The 18,384-nt window shown below is 38.1% G+C and overlaps 1 protein-coding gene across 4 annotated transcripts in view; it reads left to right on the forward strand.

The window, feature by feature from the left end:
* The first annotated feature begins 2,579 nt into the window (after nt 1–2,579).
* Nucleotides 2,580–18,384, forward strand: part of magi3a (membrane associated guanylate kinase, WW and PDZ domain containing 3a) — a 173,896-nt gene continuing 158,091 nt past the window's right edge. Inside the window, exons 1-2 of one of the 4 annotated variants that reach the window (XM_067446105.1) lie at nt 2,586–3,034; nt 3,176–3,798. In XM_067446105.1, coding sequence (XP_067302206.1) covers nt 3,492–3,798 — 307 coding nt within the window. In that variant the 5' untranslated portion in view covers nt 2,586–3,034; nt 3,176–3,491. Of the gene's footprint in view, nt 3,799–18,384 lie in introns of all 4 variants that reach the window. The other 3 variants (XM_067446110.1, XM_067446109.1, XM_067446106.1) reach the window with 3 other exon arrangements.

An 18,384-nucleotide genomic window follows, 5' to 3' on the forward strand; every position in this document is an offset into this window, starting at 1 on the left:
CAGGTTGCAACCTATCACAGTACCATGCTTGAATTCACTGAGCTCCTGAGAGTGACCCATTCTTTCACAAATGATTGTAGAAGTAGTCTGCATGCCTAGGCTTGTTTTTATACACTCGCCTAAAGGATTATTAGGAACACCATACTAATACTGTGTTAGACCCCCTTTCGCCTTCAGAACTGCCTTAATTCTACGTGGCATTGATTCAACAAGGTGCTGAAAGCATTCTTTAGAAATGTTGGCCCATATTGATAGGATAGCATCTTGCAGTTGATGGAGATTTGTGGGATGCACATCCAGGGCACGAAGCTCCCGTTCCACCACATCCCGAAAGATGCTCTATTGGGTTGAGATCTGGTAACTGTGGGGGCCATTTTAGTACAGTGAACTCATTGTCATGTTCAAGAAACCAATTTGAAATGATTTGAGCTTTGTGACATGGTGCATTATCCTGCTGGAAGTAGCCATCCGAGGATGGGTAAATGGTGGTCATAAAGGGATTGACATAATCAAAAAACAATTCTCAGGTGGCTGTGGCATTTAAACGATGCCCAATTGGCACTTAGGGGCCTAAAGTGTGCCAAGATAACATCCCCCACACCATTACACCACCGCCACCAGCCTGCACAGTGGTAACAAGGGATGATGGATCCATGTTCTCATTCTGTTTATGCCAATTTCTGACTCTAACTGAATGTCTCAACAGAAATCGAGACTCATCAGACCAAAATGCTTTGCTGCATAACAAATGCTTTGCTGCATACCTCAGTTGTAATGAGTGGTTATTTCAGTCAAAGTTGCTCTTTTATCAGCTTGAATCATTCGGCCCATTCTCCTCTGACCTTTAGCATCAACAAGGCATTTTCGCCCACAGAACTGCCGCATACTGGATGTTTTTTCCTTTTCACACCATTCTTTGTAAACCCTAGAAATGGTTGTGCGTGGAAATCCCAGTAACTTTTCCGTCCCTTTGCCACTCTATTAATGTGCTCTTTTGAACAGCCAGGCTATTTTGCAATGACCTTTTGTGTCTTGCCCTCCTTGTGCAAGGTGTCAATGGTCGTTATTTGGAAAACTATCAAGTAAGCAGTCTTCCCCATGATTGTGTAGCCTACAGAACTAGACTGAGAGACCATTTAAAGGCCTTTGCAAGTGTTTTGAGTTAATTAGCTGATAAGAGTGTGGCACCAGGTTTCTTCAAAATTGAACCTTTTTACAATATTCAAATTTTCTGAGAAACTGAATGTGGGATTTTCCTTAGTTGTTATAATCATCAAAATGAAAAGAAATAAACATTTGAAATATATCAGTCTGTGTGTAATGAATGAATATAATATACAAGTTTCACTTTTTGAATGGAATTAGAGGAATAAACTTATATATTGTACCATATATTGTAAAAAATAAAAAATAAAAAAATAAATAAATATATATATATATATATATATATATATATATATATAAAATCAAGTATATGTAAGTGCAATTTTAAGTGTATTTCTGAAAAGAATGTTAAAAAACTGAAAGTATACTTTCTTATTTTAAAAGAAGTATACCAATAAGACGCTTGAGCTTCTTTTTTGTAAGGGAAGCCAGGAGGCTTTTCTGTTTAGAGATCACATGTTCTCCCTTGGTCTGCATGTGTTCCTACAGGTTCCAAGAGATGGCTCATAGAATCACCAAGAGTCAGATACAACTGAAATGGTTAAAAAAAATGTATGAATACCTTTGCAAAAGATATCACCGACAAGTGATAGAATAAATGTACCTTTCAGATAATTATTGACTCTGGGATTCTCTGTATTATCTGTACCTAAAAAGTAAATGCACATTGTTTGTAAGGATGCAACTCTGTACTACAACAGAAGGTGGCACTGTAATACAACATCAAGCATGCTTTGATTTTTAACCCCTGATAAGAATGTTTTAACTGTATTATCTTCGAAAACTTCCATTAATGCAAGAAAGAAATGACATGTTGATATTGTAAAACAACAATACAAAAATCATGTCTGTGTTCAAAAATGTTTGTAACGTGTGTAAATTACAAGGTTTATATGCACAGCTGTTCAGCATGATCCATAATAACAGAACAATATATCTTTTATGTATGAAGTTGATAATTTATTTTATTTACATCCATGGTTTTCAAACAGGGTTTCACTGAACACCTGTATGGGCCTTTAAGTGGAAGGGAGTATGTGGGCTAGATTTAAATAGATAGATTAAACATAATTCAAGTTCTATGACATCTCTCATTAATTCAATTTAAATAAGGATTATTTGATTCAATTTGATGGAATTTTAATATTAATTGAAATCTGTAAAAACATTATGCTTAATCTTTTTTAATGCATGATCTTGTTCTTGTTCTAACGTGGGTTTCATCTTTAATTTTAATATTTTAAACCACCACATGATAAACATTTGAAGTAGGCTATGTGGGTCTTTTATTGTTTTCTTTTATTGTAAATGTGCTATGCAAATAAATTGTTGTTTTATCATTATTAAGAAAATCCCTTGGTTTACTATCTTCAAAATATATTTCATTAGGCAATTTCAAGACAGCAAGTATTCCTCACCAGAGTCGACATCTTTCAGTCCTAGAAGTGTGTCAAACAGGCTTTATAAGTTTGGGATTGTGAAATAGTATGGGAAATCCCGCCCTCTCGCTCTCATTGGCTGTCCCGCTCTCGTCCACTCTGCATTGGTGTCGGTGTGCGCCACTGACAGTCGCTGCTCTCGTTTGGCGCAAGTAACAAGGTGAAAACCTACAAAGTTGAAAACTGCGCCTACAATTTATCACCGACGGGTGATGACAGCTCGACACAGACAACAACAACCCTCACAAGAGGGCGTTTCTACATGAACCAAAGGTCGTCGGACAGTGGACCTAGTTAGTCGTGTATTCCCGATCCAGGTATTGTTTATCGTCGTTTCCCGTGAACGCGCCGGTAGCTGATGTCATTGGAACAGGTGCGCGAAACCCAAGTTAAGAACAGTCGCCCTACATCGCGAGGGATTACACACGGATGTGAGTGTTTTTCTACGGCGTTTCATTCATGAGCCGGTATTACCAAACGAATCGAGGCTGTATTCTTTTGTATGTGCCTGAATAAAGGCTGTCCTGCTTCGGGTGGTAGTTTATTGCTATTTCCGCTTCTTTTACCCCTAGAAAGCGCTTGTTTGGATCGTGAAGACGATATTTGGCGACACTTGGTGAGCAGTGAAGACTAGCATAGATTCTGAGGCAATAAAGAGCCCTTTTACATTCGCTTGAGCTCCTGCCTCAATTCAGATGAATTTACGTGAATTTTGACTGAACCATTCAGGGAATATATTTTAAGAACCGGGCGATGCCGACTCTGAAGTTTTGAAACCTTTTTCACCAAGGCATGGAAATGAAGCCGCTGTGCTTTACTGCGCTCTAGACGCGTTTGCATAAGGAAATAACCTGTTTTTAAGAGACTAGTTTACGAAAGGGATTAATCATGTCCAAGACGCTGAAAAAGAAGAAACATTGGTCCAGTAAAGTGCAGGAGTGCGCAGTTTCGTGGGGTAACGCCGGGGAGCTCAGCGCCGTACTGGAGATACTCGGGGGAGCCGAGCACGGAGAGTTCCCGCACCTCGGACAGGTGTTGTCGGACGCGTTAGTGTGCCATGTCGGCAGGCTACCTGGTCCCGGAGATGTGCTTCTGGAGGTGAACGGCACGCCTGTCAGCGGACTGACAAACCGAGACACCCTCGCAGTCATCCGCCACTTTCGCGAACCCCTCCGTCTGAAGACCGTAAAGCCAGGTTAGTTTGTTAACCCAATTTCTGAAACCGAGTAAGTGACTAGACAGTTTGTCACTACAGTTCGCACTGGCGGTTTTTTAAAACCCCGATAAAAGGTCGTTTTAAGGTTTATTTGTAATTTTGAAAGCACTGCTTGTGCTCGTATGTTACAATGTGTTGTTTAGCAACAGACAACCAATCACGAACGGCCTCAGTGCCTACCTGATTAAATATTCATAGACTTTGTACAGTCTCAGAAACTTTCACGCGCTGTTTGTAGTTTCAGAAGTCTTTTGATTCTGTAGAGCTTCTTTACTTTTGAAAGTTTCGTAACTGATGATATTTATAACATCAACACTATTATTTTAGTGCATAATGAGAAGCAATCTGTAGGCTATATGGTTCAAAACGCTGTGACTAGAAGACAACATGCAACCCGAGAAGATATGAATGGCGAAATTCATACGTATTGATAAGCGGTTATTGTCCAATTGACATGATAAATGTGCAAATAAGAACGATAACTAATAGCTCAGTGTGAAATATGGAACATGCTAACACAGAATTAGGAACATTGCAGGTGGAATAAATAATTACTGTTATTTATGCAGCTCTCTGGGTTTTGAGAGCCAATATTATCTTCGTATTCTATAACTAGCATTTGCTTATAATTACATAGTTGGCATTTTGATTAAATGGGACTCTCAAGGAAAAAGTGGATTTTAACGGAAGCCATTTATCACAGTTACCACAACAGGAGGAAATTGAGACTATCCATCATGAGGAAGTTTTGATACTAATAGATGCAATTCTGTTTGTGGGTAACCACAATGATTTCATTAATCGTGTTGCTGGTAGATACTTTTACTTTCCATCAAGACACCCAAGGTTTATTTAAGCGGCTAAAGCCAGGTTACAAGTATTTGCAGGTGTTGGACTCTTAATCTTGTGTTTGCTGGGGAGAAATAATGAGGATTTACGAAAGGCAGCCAAGACCTGAGCCTTTAGGACAGGTGAGGAACAGAGGCTGTAAAATACAGACATGATTCTAACAGAATTACCATGGTTACCAGATAACGCAGGAATCTTGAGTAGCTTTGAATAATTGTGTAACAAGACCCGTTTGTGGATCATATTACAGAAACATCCTAACTCAGAATCTTGTCTGTTTAGTCATCATAAGCATTTCAGTTACAATGTAGTTTAAATCCTTGTCAGATCTTATGTCTATTTCAGGACTATTCTTATTTTTTATTTTTTTTTAGAATTGCTGTATTTATTATGTATGATTTATGTTTTATCCATGCACGTTATTTTTAAATTCATGTGCCCTCATGATCTTTAATCAAAATAACTCCCCCTCCCTCTTACAGCGACATTTCTTTTCCTCTGATGGCGTTTACTGGTATTTACGACCTATCACTCACTTGAGATCACACCGCAATTGCAAACTCCAGCAAAATTGATCCAATCAATTCCCAATGAAGTCCAAACATCAAGGACAAAATCAAGACCTGCCCCAAAAAATGTTCTAAGAAAATTGTCCATATTTACAACTTTATAAAGTATAATAAACTGACTTTCGATAACGGCCGTATATGCGTCTTTTAGCCAAAGAGAGTGAACACTGAGCCAACGTATTGACGAATGCGGAAGCGCAGAGGATAGAGCAAAACAAAACACCGGTCAAAAATTAGGCCCTATCCCAAATGGCACACTAAACTTCTGCTGTCTTCCAACAAGTCCACAATTTCATGATTCAGTTCGGGCTCGGCATACGTGTGCATCAAGAGTGCATATTTACCCCAAAGGGGGGCTAGTTTTTATGGTCTTGCAGACTTAAAGGGTTAGTTAATTACTTACCCTCATGTCGTTTGACACCCGTAAGACCTATATAAGTTTATAGTTGTTATTTACAGTTACACTAAGTCGTTATTTCGGGGGGTTTTGCGCACAAACTATTCTCGTTGCTTCATAAAGATGGACTTTTAACAACGTCTCTAGTGCTTTTTATGGGTCTTGAGAGAGGAAATGACATTGGTGTCAATGAAGGCCTTTCTGAGTCATCGGATTTCAACAAAAATATCTTAATTTGTGTTCCGAAGATGAACGGAGGTCTTACAGGTGTTGAACGATATGAGGGTGAGTAATTAATGACAGAATTTAATTATTTTTAATAGACATGATGTTGCAAGTGGCAGCCATTGTTAGTCTACAAGACCATAAGTACAAATGAAGTATGCCATTTGTGACAGGGCCTTAAGTCTAAAACGAGAATTTTAAAATAGAAATGTCCGAGGTGCTTGAGTTTATTACCCAGCTCTATTTGTTTGAACCACGAGAGGCTAAGCTTACGCGACTCCTACATCCTACATGACACGTATGACACGTCTGATCATAGTTCACTCTTCGGCCAAAACTTGACTTGAGTATGACCATTTACGGAAGCCAATTATTATATTTTATAAAGTTATAAAAATTTATATTTTTCTTTAAAAAACTCAATTTTTAATATAACTCTGTCTAAAAGCAGAAAGTCATATACACACAGCTTAAGGTTGAGCAAATTATAGAATAATTTTCATTTTTGGCTGAACTAACCCTTTAAAATAGGCCATTTCATGAATAAGACCCCCAAATCATATAGAAATGAAGTTAAGCGGGAATGAGTACTCTCTTTTATTGCATGACCCTTCAGTATGCATCTGTGCGACTTCACGTCACCAAGAGCGGATCCATGGATGCTATGGGTATCTCAGCCATTCAACTAGAAATTGTGTAAACTCTTTAAACATTTAAAGCTTTGAACTTGGTTCGTGTAATCCTCTTTTCCTGCAGCACAGATGCCGTCTGATTTCCCAGCTTCCCCCCTTCACCCGCTGTCCACCTCATTTAGTGTGTTAGCCTGCCTAAAGGATCACTATTTGACTCCTTTATGCCATTATAATGCTCTTTTGGAGATGATTTTAATCATAGAGCTTTATGTTGCTATGGGCACTCTCTACCTCTGTTTATTTTGGGCTTGCAAATGAAGTAGATTGGATTACCTAATATAAAAAATGTAGTTCTCCTCGTGCTGCTTAATCAGTGTAAATTGGCATTAGTGAACAGGTTAGAATCAGATGTCTCTTACTGATTATTTGAACGTAGTGTGAGTTTGTTAAACCTGCCAAAGCCTGCAGCTTTGAACCGAGTCCAAGTCTAATTGATTCAATTACTATCTTAAATCGGTGGTGTGCTGTCTGGCTTGTGACTCAGCAGAGGACTGAACACCAGCTTGTATTTTATTAGAAATGTTCAGCTTTGCTGCAGTATGTAAGGCTGGTCAAGCAGATCTCTAAAAAAAAAATGTTGAATGCAAAACCAATTGTGAATTGCTTGCTTATAGATATCTATGCATCTTAATCGGGGATGAAAAAAAGGTTGTTTTAACAGAGAAAATATAAAACGCAACAATGCACTCGTGATTAATTTCAATACACAATACTGATATCACAATAAGATACTCTCATGATACTTTAAACAAATAATAGAGTTAAACGGTAAGGTTTTTAAAAAAATTTTTTTTATTATTTTTAATTATTACTATCAATAACATTAACATAATTCTGTTTCCAGCTAAACCGAATCATGAATGATGCATACTTGTTGTCTGTCCCTGACAATTTGCATTAAGTTTGAAATACTAACTCAAATAAGTTAAAAAAATGTGTGTCTTTCTGGCTTTACCATATTTGATGTTCCATTACCATATTGATGGTATAAATTAAGTTTGCCTAAACTTTAATTTAACTATACACACAAAACATGTTGTAATGTTTAAAGTCACTTGTCTTAGTTGGTACTTTTATTATTTGTTTAGCTAAAAGTAGTATAGAATTAAAAAAAATTATATTGGATATAACATTTTAATGTCTGTGTATCTCTAATTTTAAATTTACTTATAAAGGAAGAGAAACTGAGTTCCTTAAATGTTCTTTCCTCAGAAGCCCTTTGTATGTGTGTGTGTGGCTGAGTGTTTTCTCTGTGTCCCTCAGTTTATGTTTAATTCATACCATCTCAATCTTTGATGAGTCCATAGAAGAGGCCAGCTCAAAGAGATCAGATGCTACCAGGAGACCATTTAGCCCTAAATTCGAGCTGCAAGTAACACTGGCTGAGTGCTCGACATGAATGATATGAAGCTTAAGGGCCTTCATCCTTTCGATGGGCTCAACAAGGCTCCTATAGCCCAGTCTAGATACCTCAATAGAGGTGCTGCTGACATTTATAACATAAATAAGGAAACTGTATGTAAGAAATGTATTTCCATTAATCATAAAATTGCCCTGATATGTCACTAGACGTTAAGAAATCATGTTAATTTCAAATACTTATATCACTGACAACAGTAGTCCGGCCAGGATATTGTCATTTAAAAGTTGTTGTTGCAGCCCTCAACTGATGTTGATGTTGACATGTTGTGTTTTGGCCTGAAGCTCCACCCTCCACCTATCGACCAATCACAAAGTCAGTAGTGTTTCTTCATCCGGGTTGCCTGATCTGCTCAACTTACCACAGCTGCAGATACAAACGTTCCTGCTGGATCCTGCAGCCTATCTGGCAACCTTGAGTCAGGGGGGAGAGGGAGAGGGATACACCGCTCTACAGTCTCTACTGGTAATTGCAGTACCAGTATTGGCTACAATCTTACATACACTTCCTTTATGTGAAGAATTTGTTTCTAAGGTGTAATATTGCCTCAAATGGCAGCACATAGCTAAAGTCATGGTCAAGGCAGTAAGGAAACAATGGAAGGAAACAGCAGAAGGAAGGAAAAATATTCATTTTTCCTTTCTCAAACGGCCAAATTATTTGTGAAGGGTCTAAAGTTAGCCAGCCTAGTTTGCCATGTGCCGTTGAGAGCACACTTACAGAGCCTTCTCCCTTTCAGCTGTATCCTTTCCTGACCAGTGGACTTGTGGCTCATGCTCATCTTTTACAGTATTATCTGTTTCAAGGCGTGATGCTTCTTGGCCTCCCACGTATTCAGTCTAACCTGTCATATCCTCATCTGTTTTTCCTGTTGTTCACCCCCACACCTTTTCTGCCAACCTGCGGTCACAAGCATTTGAGTCCTAAAGTCTGAGAGCACACTGAATGTTAAATGTTATGACATGATGTGAATAATAAATATTTAATATTCCGCACTTTTTTTGTAGACCAGAGAAATTCAATTAAAGCTCCAAGAGGTCCAGCTTCCATATTTCCATGCTTTTTTGGAATAGTCATACATTTTCAATTTGTACCGCAGTAGTACTTTTAAAAAGAATAAAAAGTCCTAACTAGTAAAAGTAGTCATCAAGGATAAGGGTATTCAGGCTGGTACAATGCTGTCATTTGAATGGGGCCTATAAGGTACAAAAGTGACTCACCGCTAAATGGTACGTATTAGTACCTTAAAAGGTACATCAAGTGCGAATTAGTACCTTAAAGGTACTAATTGTTTTGTACCTTATTTTTCCACCCCATTGACATCAATGTACCCTTTTTTTCTGACAGTGCAGAGGTATCTCAAACAAAGAATTGTGCTGTCTAAATTGTTAAAACGGTGCATTTATTCATTTGTAACATTTGTCTCTAACCAAATAAGCTAGGTTTTTATATACTGTGAAAAAAATGTGTTGAAAAAGAAAAATCTATTACTTTGAAAATAACCTTTATTTACTGGCCTTTGACTTTTGGACCAAATAGTATTTTACTTTAACAGATGCAAAATACCTAAACAAGCAAACACATTTTTACTATCATCTCTGAGCTGAAAATCATTGGTACTGCTATGAATTTCATAACCATAATTTTGTACTGCCGTCATACATCTATTCTTTGTGCAGCCTTGTTGATTGACCGCAGTGGTGCAATTTCCACACATTGTGTTAATGTGTGAGCGGAGGGAGGGTGAGGGAGCGTATCATCACTGACTCACAGGCTGACTAGCATTAGTCCTCCTGTCAGGATGCCGGTTGGCATTATGAAGCAGTGATTGTTTTGAAACTACCGTGTTGTTGGAGCGTTATCATGGCATTGTTTTTTTTTTTTTATTATTAAAATTTTCTTACATATTCTTCCAAGTCCTGACAAAGGATCAACTGTCTCATTTTATTAGGTAGTAGGCAAAATTATTATTTTTTAAACTGTTAGCAGTATTATACTTTAAAAAAAATAATTTGTCCTGTAGTGTGTCAACTTTTTTTAAGCAGTTTTCCGAAGCGTTCTCCACTAGTTGATTACAGTTTATGGAGTAGACCTGGGTTATATCAGCTTTGTGAAACAGGGAGGAAGCTTTAATGTGGTTTCCTTTAAAATGTTCACAGCTTATGAGCAGTCTCTCACAAGCAGCAGCTTTGGTCATATAACTTTACTTGACACGCACCTATAAAAACCGTACCACAGCTGCTTTAACATTCTGTTCAAGTCTGTTCATCTCTCTGAGGGCCTTGGGCTCGTTGCTTAGTCACCAAACAATATTCATGCAATTTTTTAATGCAAACACCCTCTGTCCTTTTCCCAATGTTTCATAGTGTTAGAATAAGAAATACGTTTTTCAGCGGTAATCATCTCTAGTGGCTGTTGCACAGATTTGACAGGAGCGGAATGCATTTTCTCTCCCATCCTTGTTATATCCTCCCTTCAAACCGGCTTTTTTTTTTTTTTTTACCAGTCGGCCTTGTGTAATTGAAATTGTGTTGTTTGCATGTTTCAACCTGCCTCAGAGAAGCAAATAAAACTCTTTCTGTTGGCAACACTCACATTCTAGTGTGGCTCTTCCGAATTTGAGGAAGTTGTTAGCTTTTCAGGACAAGTTTTGTTAATTTGAAATGTGAGATGATTAATTGTGCTGTGCTGTCATAAAGATCCCTATTACGTAGTGCAAAAAAGTCACATTCTTAATGTGTACATTTGTCCAATTTCCCAGATAAAATATGTAAAAATACTTGAAATGATAAATGTACTTGAAGATGCTGCGTAGCATTTCAAGTTTTAAAGAGATGAAATTTGTGTAATTTAGCTGAAAGAAAATGTCTTTCTTCTGTGCACACAAATTAGGACTTTGGAAGATAACAACAAAAATAAAGACATGAAGGCGAGTAAACATTGACAGAATTGTCATTTTGGAAGAACTATTTCTTTAATAGCTTATGCATTGTTATATAAGCTACTTGTATTGTTTGACAGATTTTCAGATATTTCCCCCTGTAAACAAGTCAAAAAAGACTAATTAAACTCATTAGGAAGTAATTTTTTGCAGTAGTAAGAGATATTGGCCCCTTACTGCGAGGAATTCTACTGGAATAGCAACATTTCAGTCAACCTGTAGGCTGCCAACAAGTAATTGATTGCAACATTTATGAAGTAAAACATAATTTGTTTAATTACCATTTCACCAGGCACATTTTCATGCTTCTACAGCCGTAGTTTCATTTTAAGTAATGCCCTGCAGAGTCAAGTGCTTCATTCCATTCAAAGAGAAGTATATATTTTTGGTGCATCCTCTGGAATCATTCCCGAATCTGCTCACACACCCCCAGCTGACCATGGATTGGGGGATGGGTGCGGCGGAGCCCAAGATAGGAGCATCTGCTTGGAATATTAAAGCATATCTCAAACCTCTCCCTGTAGAAAGCATCTTACACGCTCAGCCCCTTTATCAGCCTTCCTGTCAGCGGGGGTATGCAGAGGGCTGCTGTTGTTGCACCGCCACTTGTCACTGCTTGTGATGTGGTGGAACATTCCACCATTCCAGCACTGTTCATCTGTCTGTGGAGTCCTAATGACAAGCGACGACATGGAAATGAGAGTGACTTGCTAGAAACCCGGCTGAAATGTGAAGTGACATCACATGCTTCTGTTGTTGGGGCTGAGATCACCAAAAGTGGCTTTTAGCAATGTCGTTTTCCCCCCTGATATATTGTGTCTTCACTGTAGAAGGCTGCAGAATGAGAGTGGTTTCATTCAGTGTCATCCACAATCCCAAGAGGCATTTCTTCTATTTCATGCCAGCCAGTCATGCTTTCCTGTTTATGCGACTTAATTATTAATGCCCCCTGGAGATATGTGGTCAGTGTGACCCATGCCAACATTACATTTAGTCCTTCAAGCTGAAATCCACATGGTAGCTGATGGCCCGAACAGGTCTGTTGAAGCAGCCTGGGAGGTGTTTTTCTATGCACAGATCTGATATCTCATCTTTCAAGTACTGTTATTGTCAAAAAGGGTGGGCTTTGATATTTTCAGTCTGATTTGCAGTAATCGTCTGCAGTTTCTCGCTTTATGCAGCTACAGGAAATGAAAGGATGCTAATGCTGTGAGGGGAATGGACATGAATAATTAACTGACAGATGAACGCAGAATGTTTGATAGTGTTCGTGCCCATCATCAACAAGTGAGGGGGATAAAGATTTCCTGTCGCTCTTGGTTGTGACAGGAACTTAAAAGAGCTTTACTGAATTAATAAAAGTGATCTGGATTAGTAGAAAAGCATCTGTAGAGCCGATAAGGAGATACAGCATTACAAAACTTTAGAGAGATGGGAAGGTGATTTCCAGTGCTTTAAGCCAGATGTGTTACATCACTGACCTGTGCATGCTTAAAGAGGATGTTCTGAAAAAAATGAGAAAAATAACTGAAAAAAATTTGGAGAGATGTGGGGACAGTTTTTATTTAAATATATTATTTATTTTATTTTTATTTATAAATTTGTTTACGCTATTTTAAAAAAGACAATCTTTTGCTATACATGTGGCTTAAAGGGGTGATGAATCAACTTTCCCTTGAATCAACTTTCCTCAAAGAAAATCTTTTATACACACCAGGCCCAGAAAATGATTGTGTGCTTAATCCTGATGTCATCTAGTGGTGAAACACCGCCTCTATAGAAAAAATAAGCACGTGTTCCTTTGGATCATAATGAATGTGTGATACTTCATTTATTTTAAATGAAGTTCCAGCTCAGGTGAGGAAGGTGTGTTTGCTTCATTTCACAGCGGAATCATTTGTAAACAAGTCTCAAGTGCTGGATTTGCAGACACAATGTTGTGCCTTTTATATTGGATCTGACAGGAATGGTGGAATAAACGTATGTGAGTAAAACATATTTTCCGGGGCTGTGTTTTTTTCAGATGGGCTATAGTGAAGATCATATATGAGAGCGTGTGTGTGTGTGTGTGTGTGTGTGTGTGTGTTCACACTTTTATCCACCGATCGTGCGGAATAATATTCCAATCAATCTTGGGTGGATGAGAAATTATTTTGTTTGTTTGACAAAGACGTTTATGAGCCCTGTGATCGAGAAAAGACAGCCTCAAAACCAGTGTAGAAAATAGCCTATTAGTTATGATGTTTTTGAATGTAAAAACCACACAAACATCATTAGTAGACCTCAGACAACAGTAAAAAAAAAAAAAAAAGCCAGTTCATGACAGCTTTAAAAACCATTTGGATGGAAATGTGCTGCTATTCTTGTGTAAATTTTCTTTTTATGCCAGACACGTTTTTAATAGCTCACTCCCAATTGCCATTTTATAACTTATTGCCAATGCCATTATTAAAGTAAATAAATAGTGATGTAATAAAACAGAAATTGCTTTATTTTCAGAGATACAGCAACACTGCTTGCATGTGGTGACCTAAGACATCAAAATAGTATAAGGTCTCCTGAGTGTACAGAGCGAACTCTGTAACAAAGATAATGAACCAAATGTATATCTTGAAAGGACAGAGAGGTGGTCTGTGCTATAATATCCCCCTCAGTTGCCTTATTGTTGCTGTTTCTGTGATCCAGGGGTCTTTATTATTCTTGTGCTGACATGTAGTGCATACCACCAGAGAATGAGAAGTGATGGCCTTTTGAAGTCTTAATGCCTGCAAATAACTTGCCCTTCTCTTGAGCACTCAATGTGTGTGTGAGCATGCTTTTGCATGAAAATGAGAAATTAGGACAGGAATATGGATTGTTCCTCTCTAGTGCCCTTTTGAGCTGAAAGGTAATTACACTGATAGGATTTGTGTGGTCCTGAGGGCTGTGTAGACGGTAGCTATTTGTTTGCTCACTTTGTGATTATTCAGATCTCCACAGATGTTTCCTGCCGGTCGTATGTAGCTTCATCACAGGTGCTGCTCCATACGGCTTTATTTACAGCCGGCTTTTCTTGCCGTGTCTCGTGTTTATTTTAAACGGATCATGTTAGTTTCACAGTTGAAATCATCTCGCACCTGTATAAACATCCCACCTTCCCTTTGAATGCGAATCTTAATTCATGCTAACAGCACACTGAGTGACTGAATCTCAAACCGCTGCTGTGTTTGTCTGCTTCAACAACATCTGACCCTGGAGGACGTTTAGAGGATGTGGAGGTATTTTAAGCCTCTCCTCTATATAATGTCACTGGGGGAGCTGCATGGGAGGGCTGCGCTTTGAGTCTTTGAGATTATTTTGATCATTGCATTTACCCAAGTGTCCCAATGTCCCCAAACATACCTTGAAAAGTGAACTGGATGTGGTAGGGGTGGGCAAAACAATCCAAAATGTTGGACTATTATCGTGGATATGCTCATGTGACGTTGCTGTGCTACGCGGTCATGACAGCTTATCGTTTGCATGCGTTTTAAGCACTGCGGTTTAAAAACAGCTGATTTTAAAGGGGTCCAGAGTATGTATGTCAAGTTTTATCTCAAAATATACTCCACATATAATTTTTTTATAGCAGGTTGAAATCAGACTGTAAAAACATTTGGACGTAGTGTCTGTGACGTCCCCCGTAGGTTTCTGAAGAGCATTTCTGACTCCACCATCTTGGCAGCGCGTCATCGCGTGTCACTCCTGGATAACTGAAAAAGGGCAAAGAGATGGGCGTTGATGGAGCTGAGGTGCCTAGTTGCTGAAACCACGTACGCCTAGATCAACCATAGTGGCAATCCACCCATCACTCAAGTGGCCACGCTCTTAATCATGAAGAAATTTAAGGCTTAATATAATTTAAACAGATGAGTTCATTGTTGCCTGTTAATATTTATATAATAGGAATAATAATACACCATCAAAGTGAAATGACGTTAAACCAGAATACTCAATGCAACCTTTGATGTTAACAATGTCTCCTAGATCAAAGATGTTTTTTCAGCATTTTTTTTTGGTCTGTGTGTGTGTCCTGGGTATTTAAATGGCATTAGAAAAATGACCAATGATCTCTGAAAGTGCCTTCATGTCGTGGAGATACTGTGTTTTTCGTTGCAAAAGCCAAACTTTGAGCATTGTATCTTTGCAGATGCTGTTTGTCCTCAGCAACATTAAATACTAACTAAAGTTAAAGCTACACTGTGTGATATTTTCCCCCATCTAGCGGTGAAAAGGTATACGACCATCCAGTGAATATTAGTTTCTGTTCCTCTCAATTCTGATTTCGTTTTAACTCCTACGGTGGCCGATTTAGTCCAAGATTAACATGGCAATCCCCCTTTTCACATTTGACACCCTGCCATCGAGTGTTAAAACGTGAAAGGCGAAGCTTGAATTTACGGGTATGTCCTCTTTGGCTAATGTACTTTCAAGATGGAGGGGCAACATGGTGACCGGCATTCGAACCCCTCACCCATATGTATTTTCAATGGCATATTATAAACATACGAGAATACTTTATTACTTGAAAGCAGTAAATATACATTAATGAGCACATATATTTTTGAAAGAACTAAGTGTTTTTAGCTAAGAATAAACTAAAAAAGTTACACAGTGTAGCTTTAAAAAAGAGAGATCATAATCAAGGACCCTTTTAATTTGTTGAAGCGCACGCAGACAGTTTGCTGCAAAATACAACTCTTCGCTATATATGTGTTCCCTCTGAGAGACTGCTTCTCAGTGCTGTCTTAGAGACGTGCACCGTGAAGCTGCGTTTTTTTCTTTGATATTTTCCCTGGATTCATGTCTTCTGTACATTCTTCCTTATTTCTGTCTTCTTAACTTCCTTCCCACATTCTTGCCTGCCTGTTTTCCTTCCTTCCTTCTTTCTTCCTGAAGTTTTTCCTTGTACTCCTTCCTCACTTCCTGATGCCAAGGTTTGTCTTTGGAAGTTATAAAAGCATACTTTTCTGTAGGAAATAGCTTGTAATTGTTTATTATACATCCACTTTAAATCAGTGTTTTATAGGCCCAACTGGAATCCTGGCTGTTTTGTATAATGGTTGGGTGAGTTGTAAAATGGGTGGGGCTTTGCAACAAATGGCCAATACTTTAATCTAGCCTGACTTCATGCTGTTATACAGTTGTTTATGCAGTTGGTAGAGCTTTAAATGATACATAACATCTCACTCTACATTAAACGATCACAATAGTGCTTCATGATGGGGTGGCTGTCTGCGAGTTATCGTAAACTCAATCTAAATCTGAAATGGATGGCCTAGAGACAATCTTCTGCATTAGATGACAGTGAATGATTGTATTTTTTTTCTTCTAACCTTGCCAGCGCACAGTAAACGCTCCACTTATCTCATTGCAACAGCTCATCTCTACACCCGCAAGATTAGTACCCCATGTCCTCATCAGAATTCATGGATGTCAAGATCTCTGCGCGGGCTATCGGCTAGCCGTGATGGTTAGGTCTCTTAACAGCTTATTGATCTGGCTAGCCTTGTCCTGTTATGTCAGCATTCTAGCAACGGATTTGAGGCCAAGGTGAAGGGTCAGATGAAGAGCAACCAAGACCACTAGCAATCCATATGGTCTTAAAGGGGATAAATGCTAATGGTGTTCCCAGCCCAGTTCAGCTGACACTACAGAGAGCACGTATTGCTTACTTGACTGCGTTATCAGGCCACATCATTGTTGCCTGTTAATAATTATATAATAATAATACACCATCAAAGTAAAATGATGATAAACCAGAATACTCAATGCAACCTTTGATGTGAACAATGTCTCATAGATCAAAGACGTTTTTTCAACAACAAAAAATGTTGGCCTGTGTATGTGTCTAGTGTGTTTAAATGGCATTAGAATAATGACCAATGATCTCTCTTGACCTTACTTGTCCACCTGATCTTATTTTATGAATTGCTGAAGGTGTAAAATCTTGTCCTACCGCATTTTGACCTTTATTTATATATATATATATATATATATATATATATATATATATATATATATATATATATATATATATATATATATATATATATATATAGATATGATATGATTTATATTATATTATATTATATTATATTATATTAAATAAAAAACACCTTTCTAAAGCACTTTGTTCAAACATGCCCCCACAAATCTACGTCAGTATGTGGGTGCAGAGTTTTATAACACCACCCAAATGTACAAATGGAAAGAAGTAATAACTTTTATTTGCTGTAGTATTGTTGCTGCTGGTGCCATCATGTCGTGGAGACACTGTTTTTCACTGTCGCAAAAGCCAGACTACTTTGTTTGGGCTTACAAAAGAGATAACCTATTAACCTAAAATTAGATAACCTAAGCTTTATTTACAACACTGTGCTAGAACAGTACAAACTAAATATTCGACTGTGTGCTGCTCATTTTTGGAGGACTGTTTCTAGCACCTGGGAGAGAACAGGCTGTTCCTACGTCTATAACAAATGCAAAATTACCAATCTTATACTTTCTGGTCGAGTCGTGCTGACAACGTTAATCGATCAGCTTGGTCATCTGCATCATCCGATCAGATTCTGGCTCAAAGTTGGGTATGACGGACATTATCATCTCTCAGTATTGCTTTGTTTTGGGAGCTGATGTTCCAAATTTGGTAAGGGCCATGACATTTCTGTCACATGCTTAAGGTATTCGAGCCTATCACAATGGTCTGGATCACTGGCCATGGCCAATCAGAGCACACCACGTTTTTCAAAACGATGGGTTTGTAAAAATCGACGCATTTGAGAATGGAGAGGCATAGAGGAGCAACAATAATGTACAGTATGTGCAAAATAATTTATTTTTTGTAATCTAAAACCGTGTAAATGCATTGCATTAAACCAAATAACAAAAAAAAGGTTTTTATTAGAACCATCACATGACCCCTTATTTTTATTTATTTTTTATTACTTTTAAGTGTTCAAACCCTAAAATTTTACAGCCTCAAGTCTTTTTTGGGGATGATGATATGACAAGTTTTGCACATCTGCATTTGGCGATTTTTCTGCCATTCTTCTCCTCAGAACCTCTCAAGCTCTATCAGGTTGGATGTAGACGGTTGATGGACAGATATTTTCAGATTTCTCCAGCGATGTTCTATTAGGTACAAGGCAAGCCCAGTCTTAACATTCATTTGTTTTGTTGTTTTATTTTTACTCTTCCCCAGATCTGTGTAAGCTGTGTGAGCTCACCAGGCAGTTCCTTTGACATTTCCCTAATCCTCTGACTATTTTTTTCTTTCTAAGAGTAGCAATAATTACACTTGAAATAAATGGTTATATGATGGATGGATGGATGGATGGATGGATGGATGGATAGATAGTAAGTACACATTTCAAGTGTAATTATTTCTACTTTAGTGTTTATTTCATATGATCCTTTTATTCCTCAATAAAGGATTTGACACAACTTCCAAA

Source organism: Pseudorasbora parva, chromosome 6, assembly GCF_024679245.1.
Source record: "Pseudorasbora parva isolate DD20220531a chromosome 6, ASM2467924v1, whole genome shotgun sequence".
Lineage (NCBI taxonomy): Eukaryota > Metazoa > Chordata > Actinopteri > Cypriniformes > Gobionidae > Pseudorasbora > Pseudorasbora parva.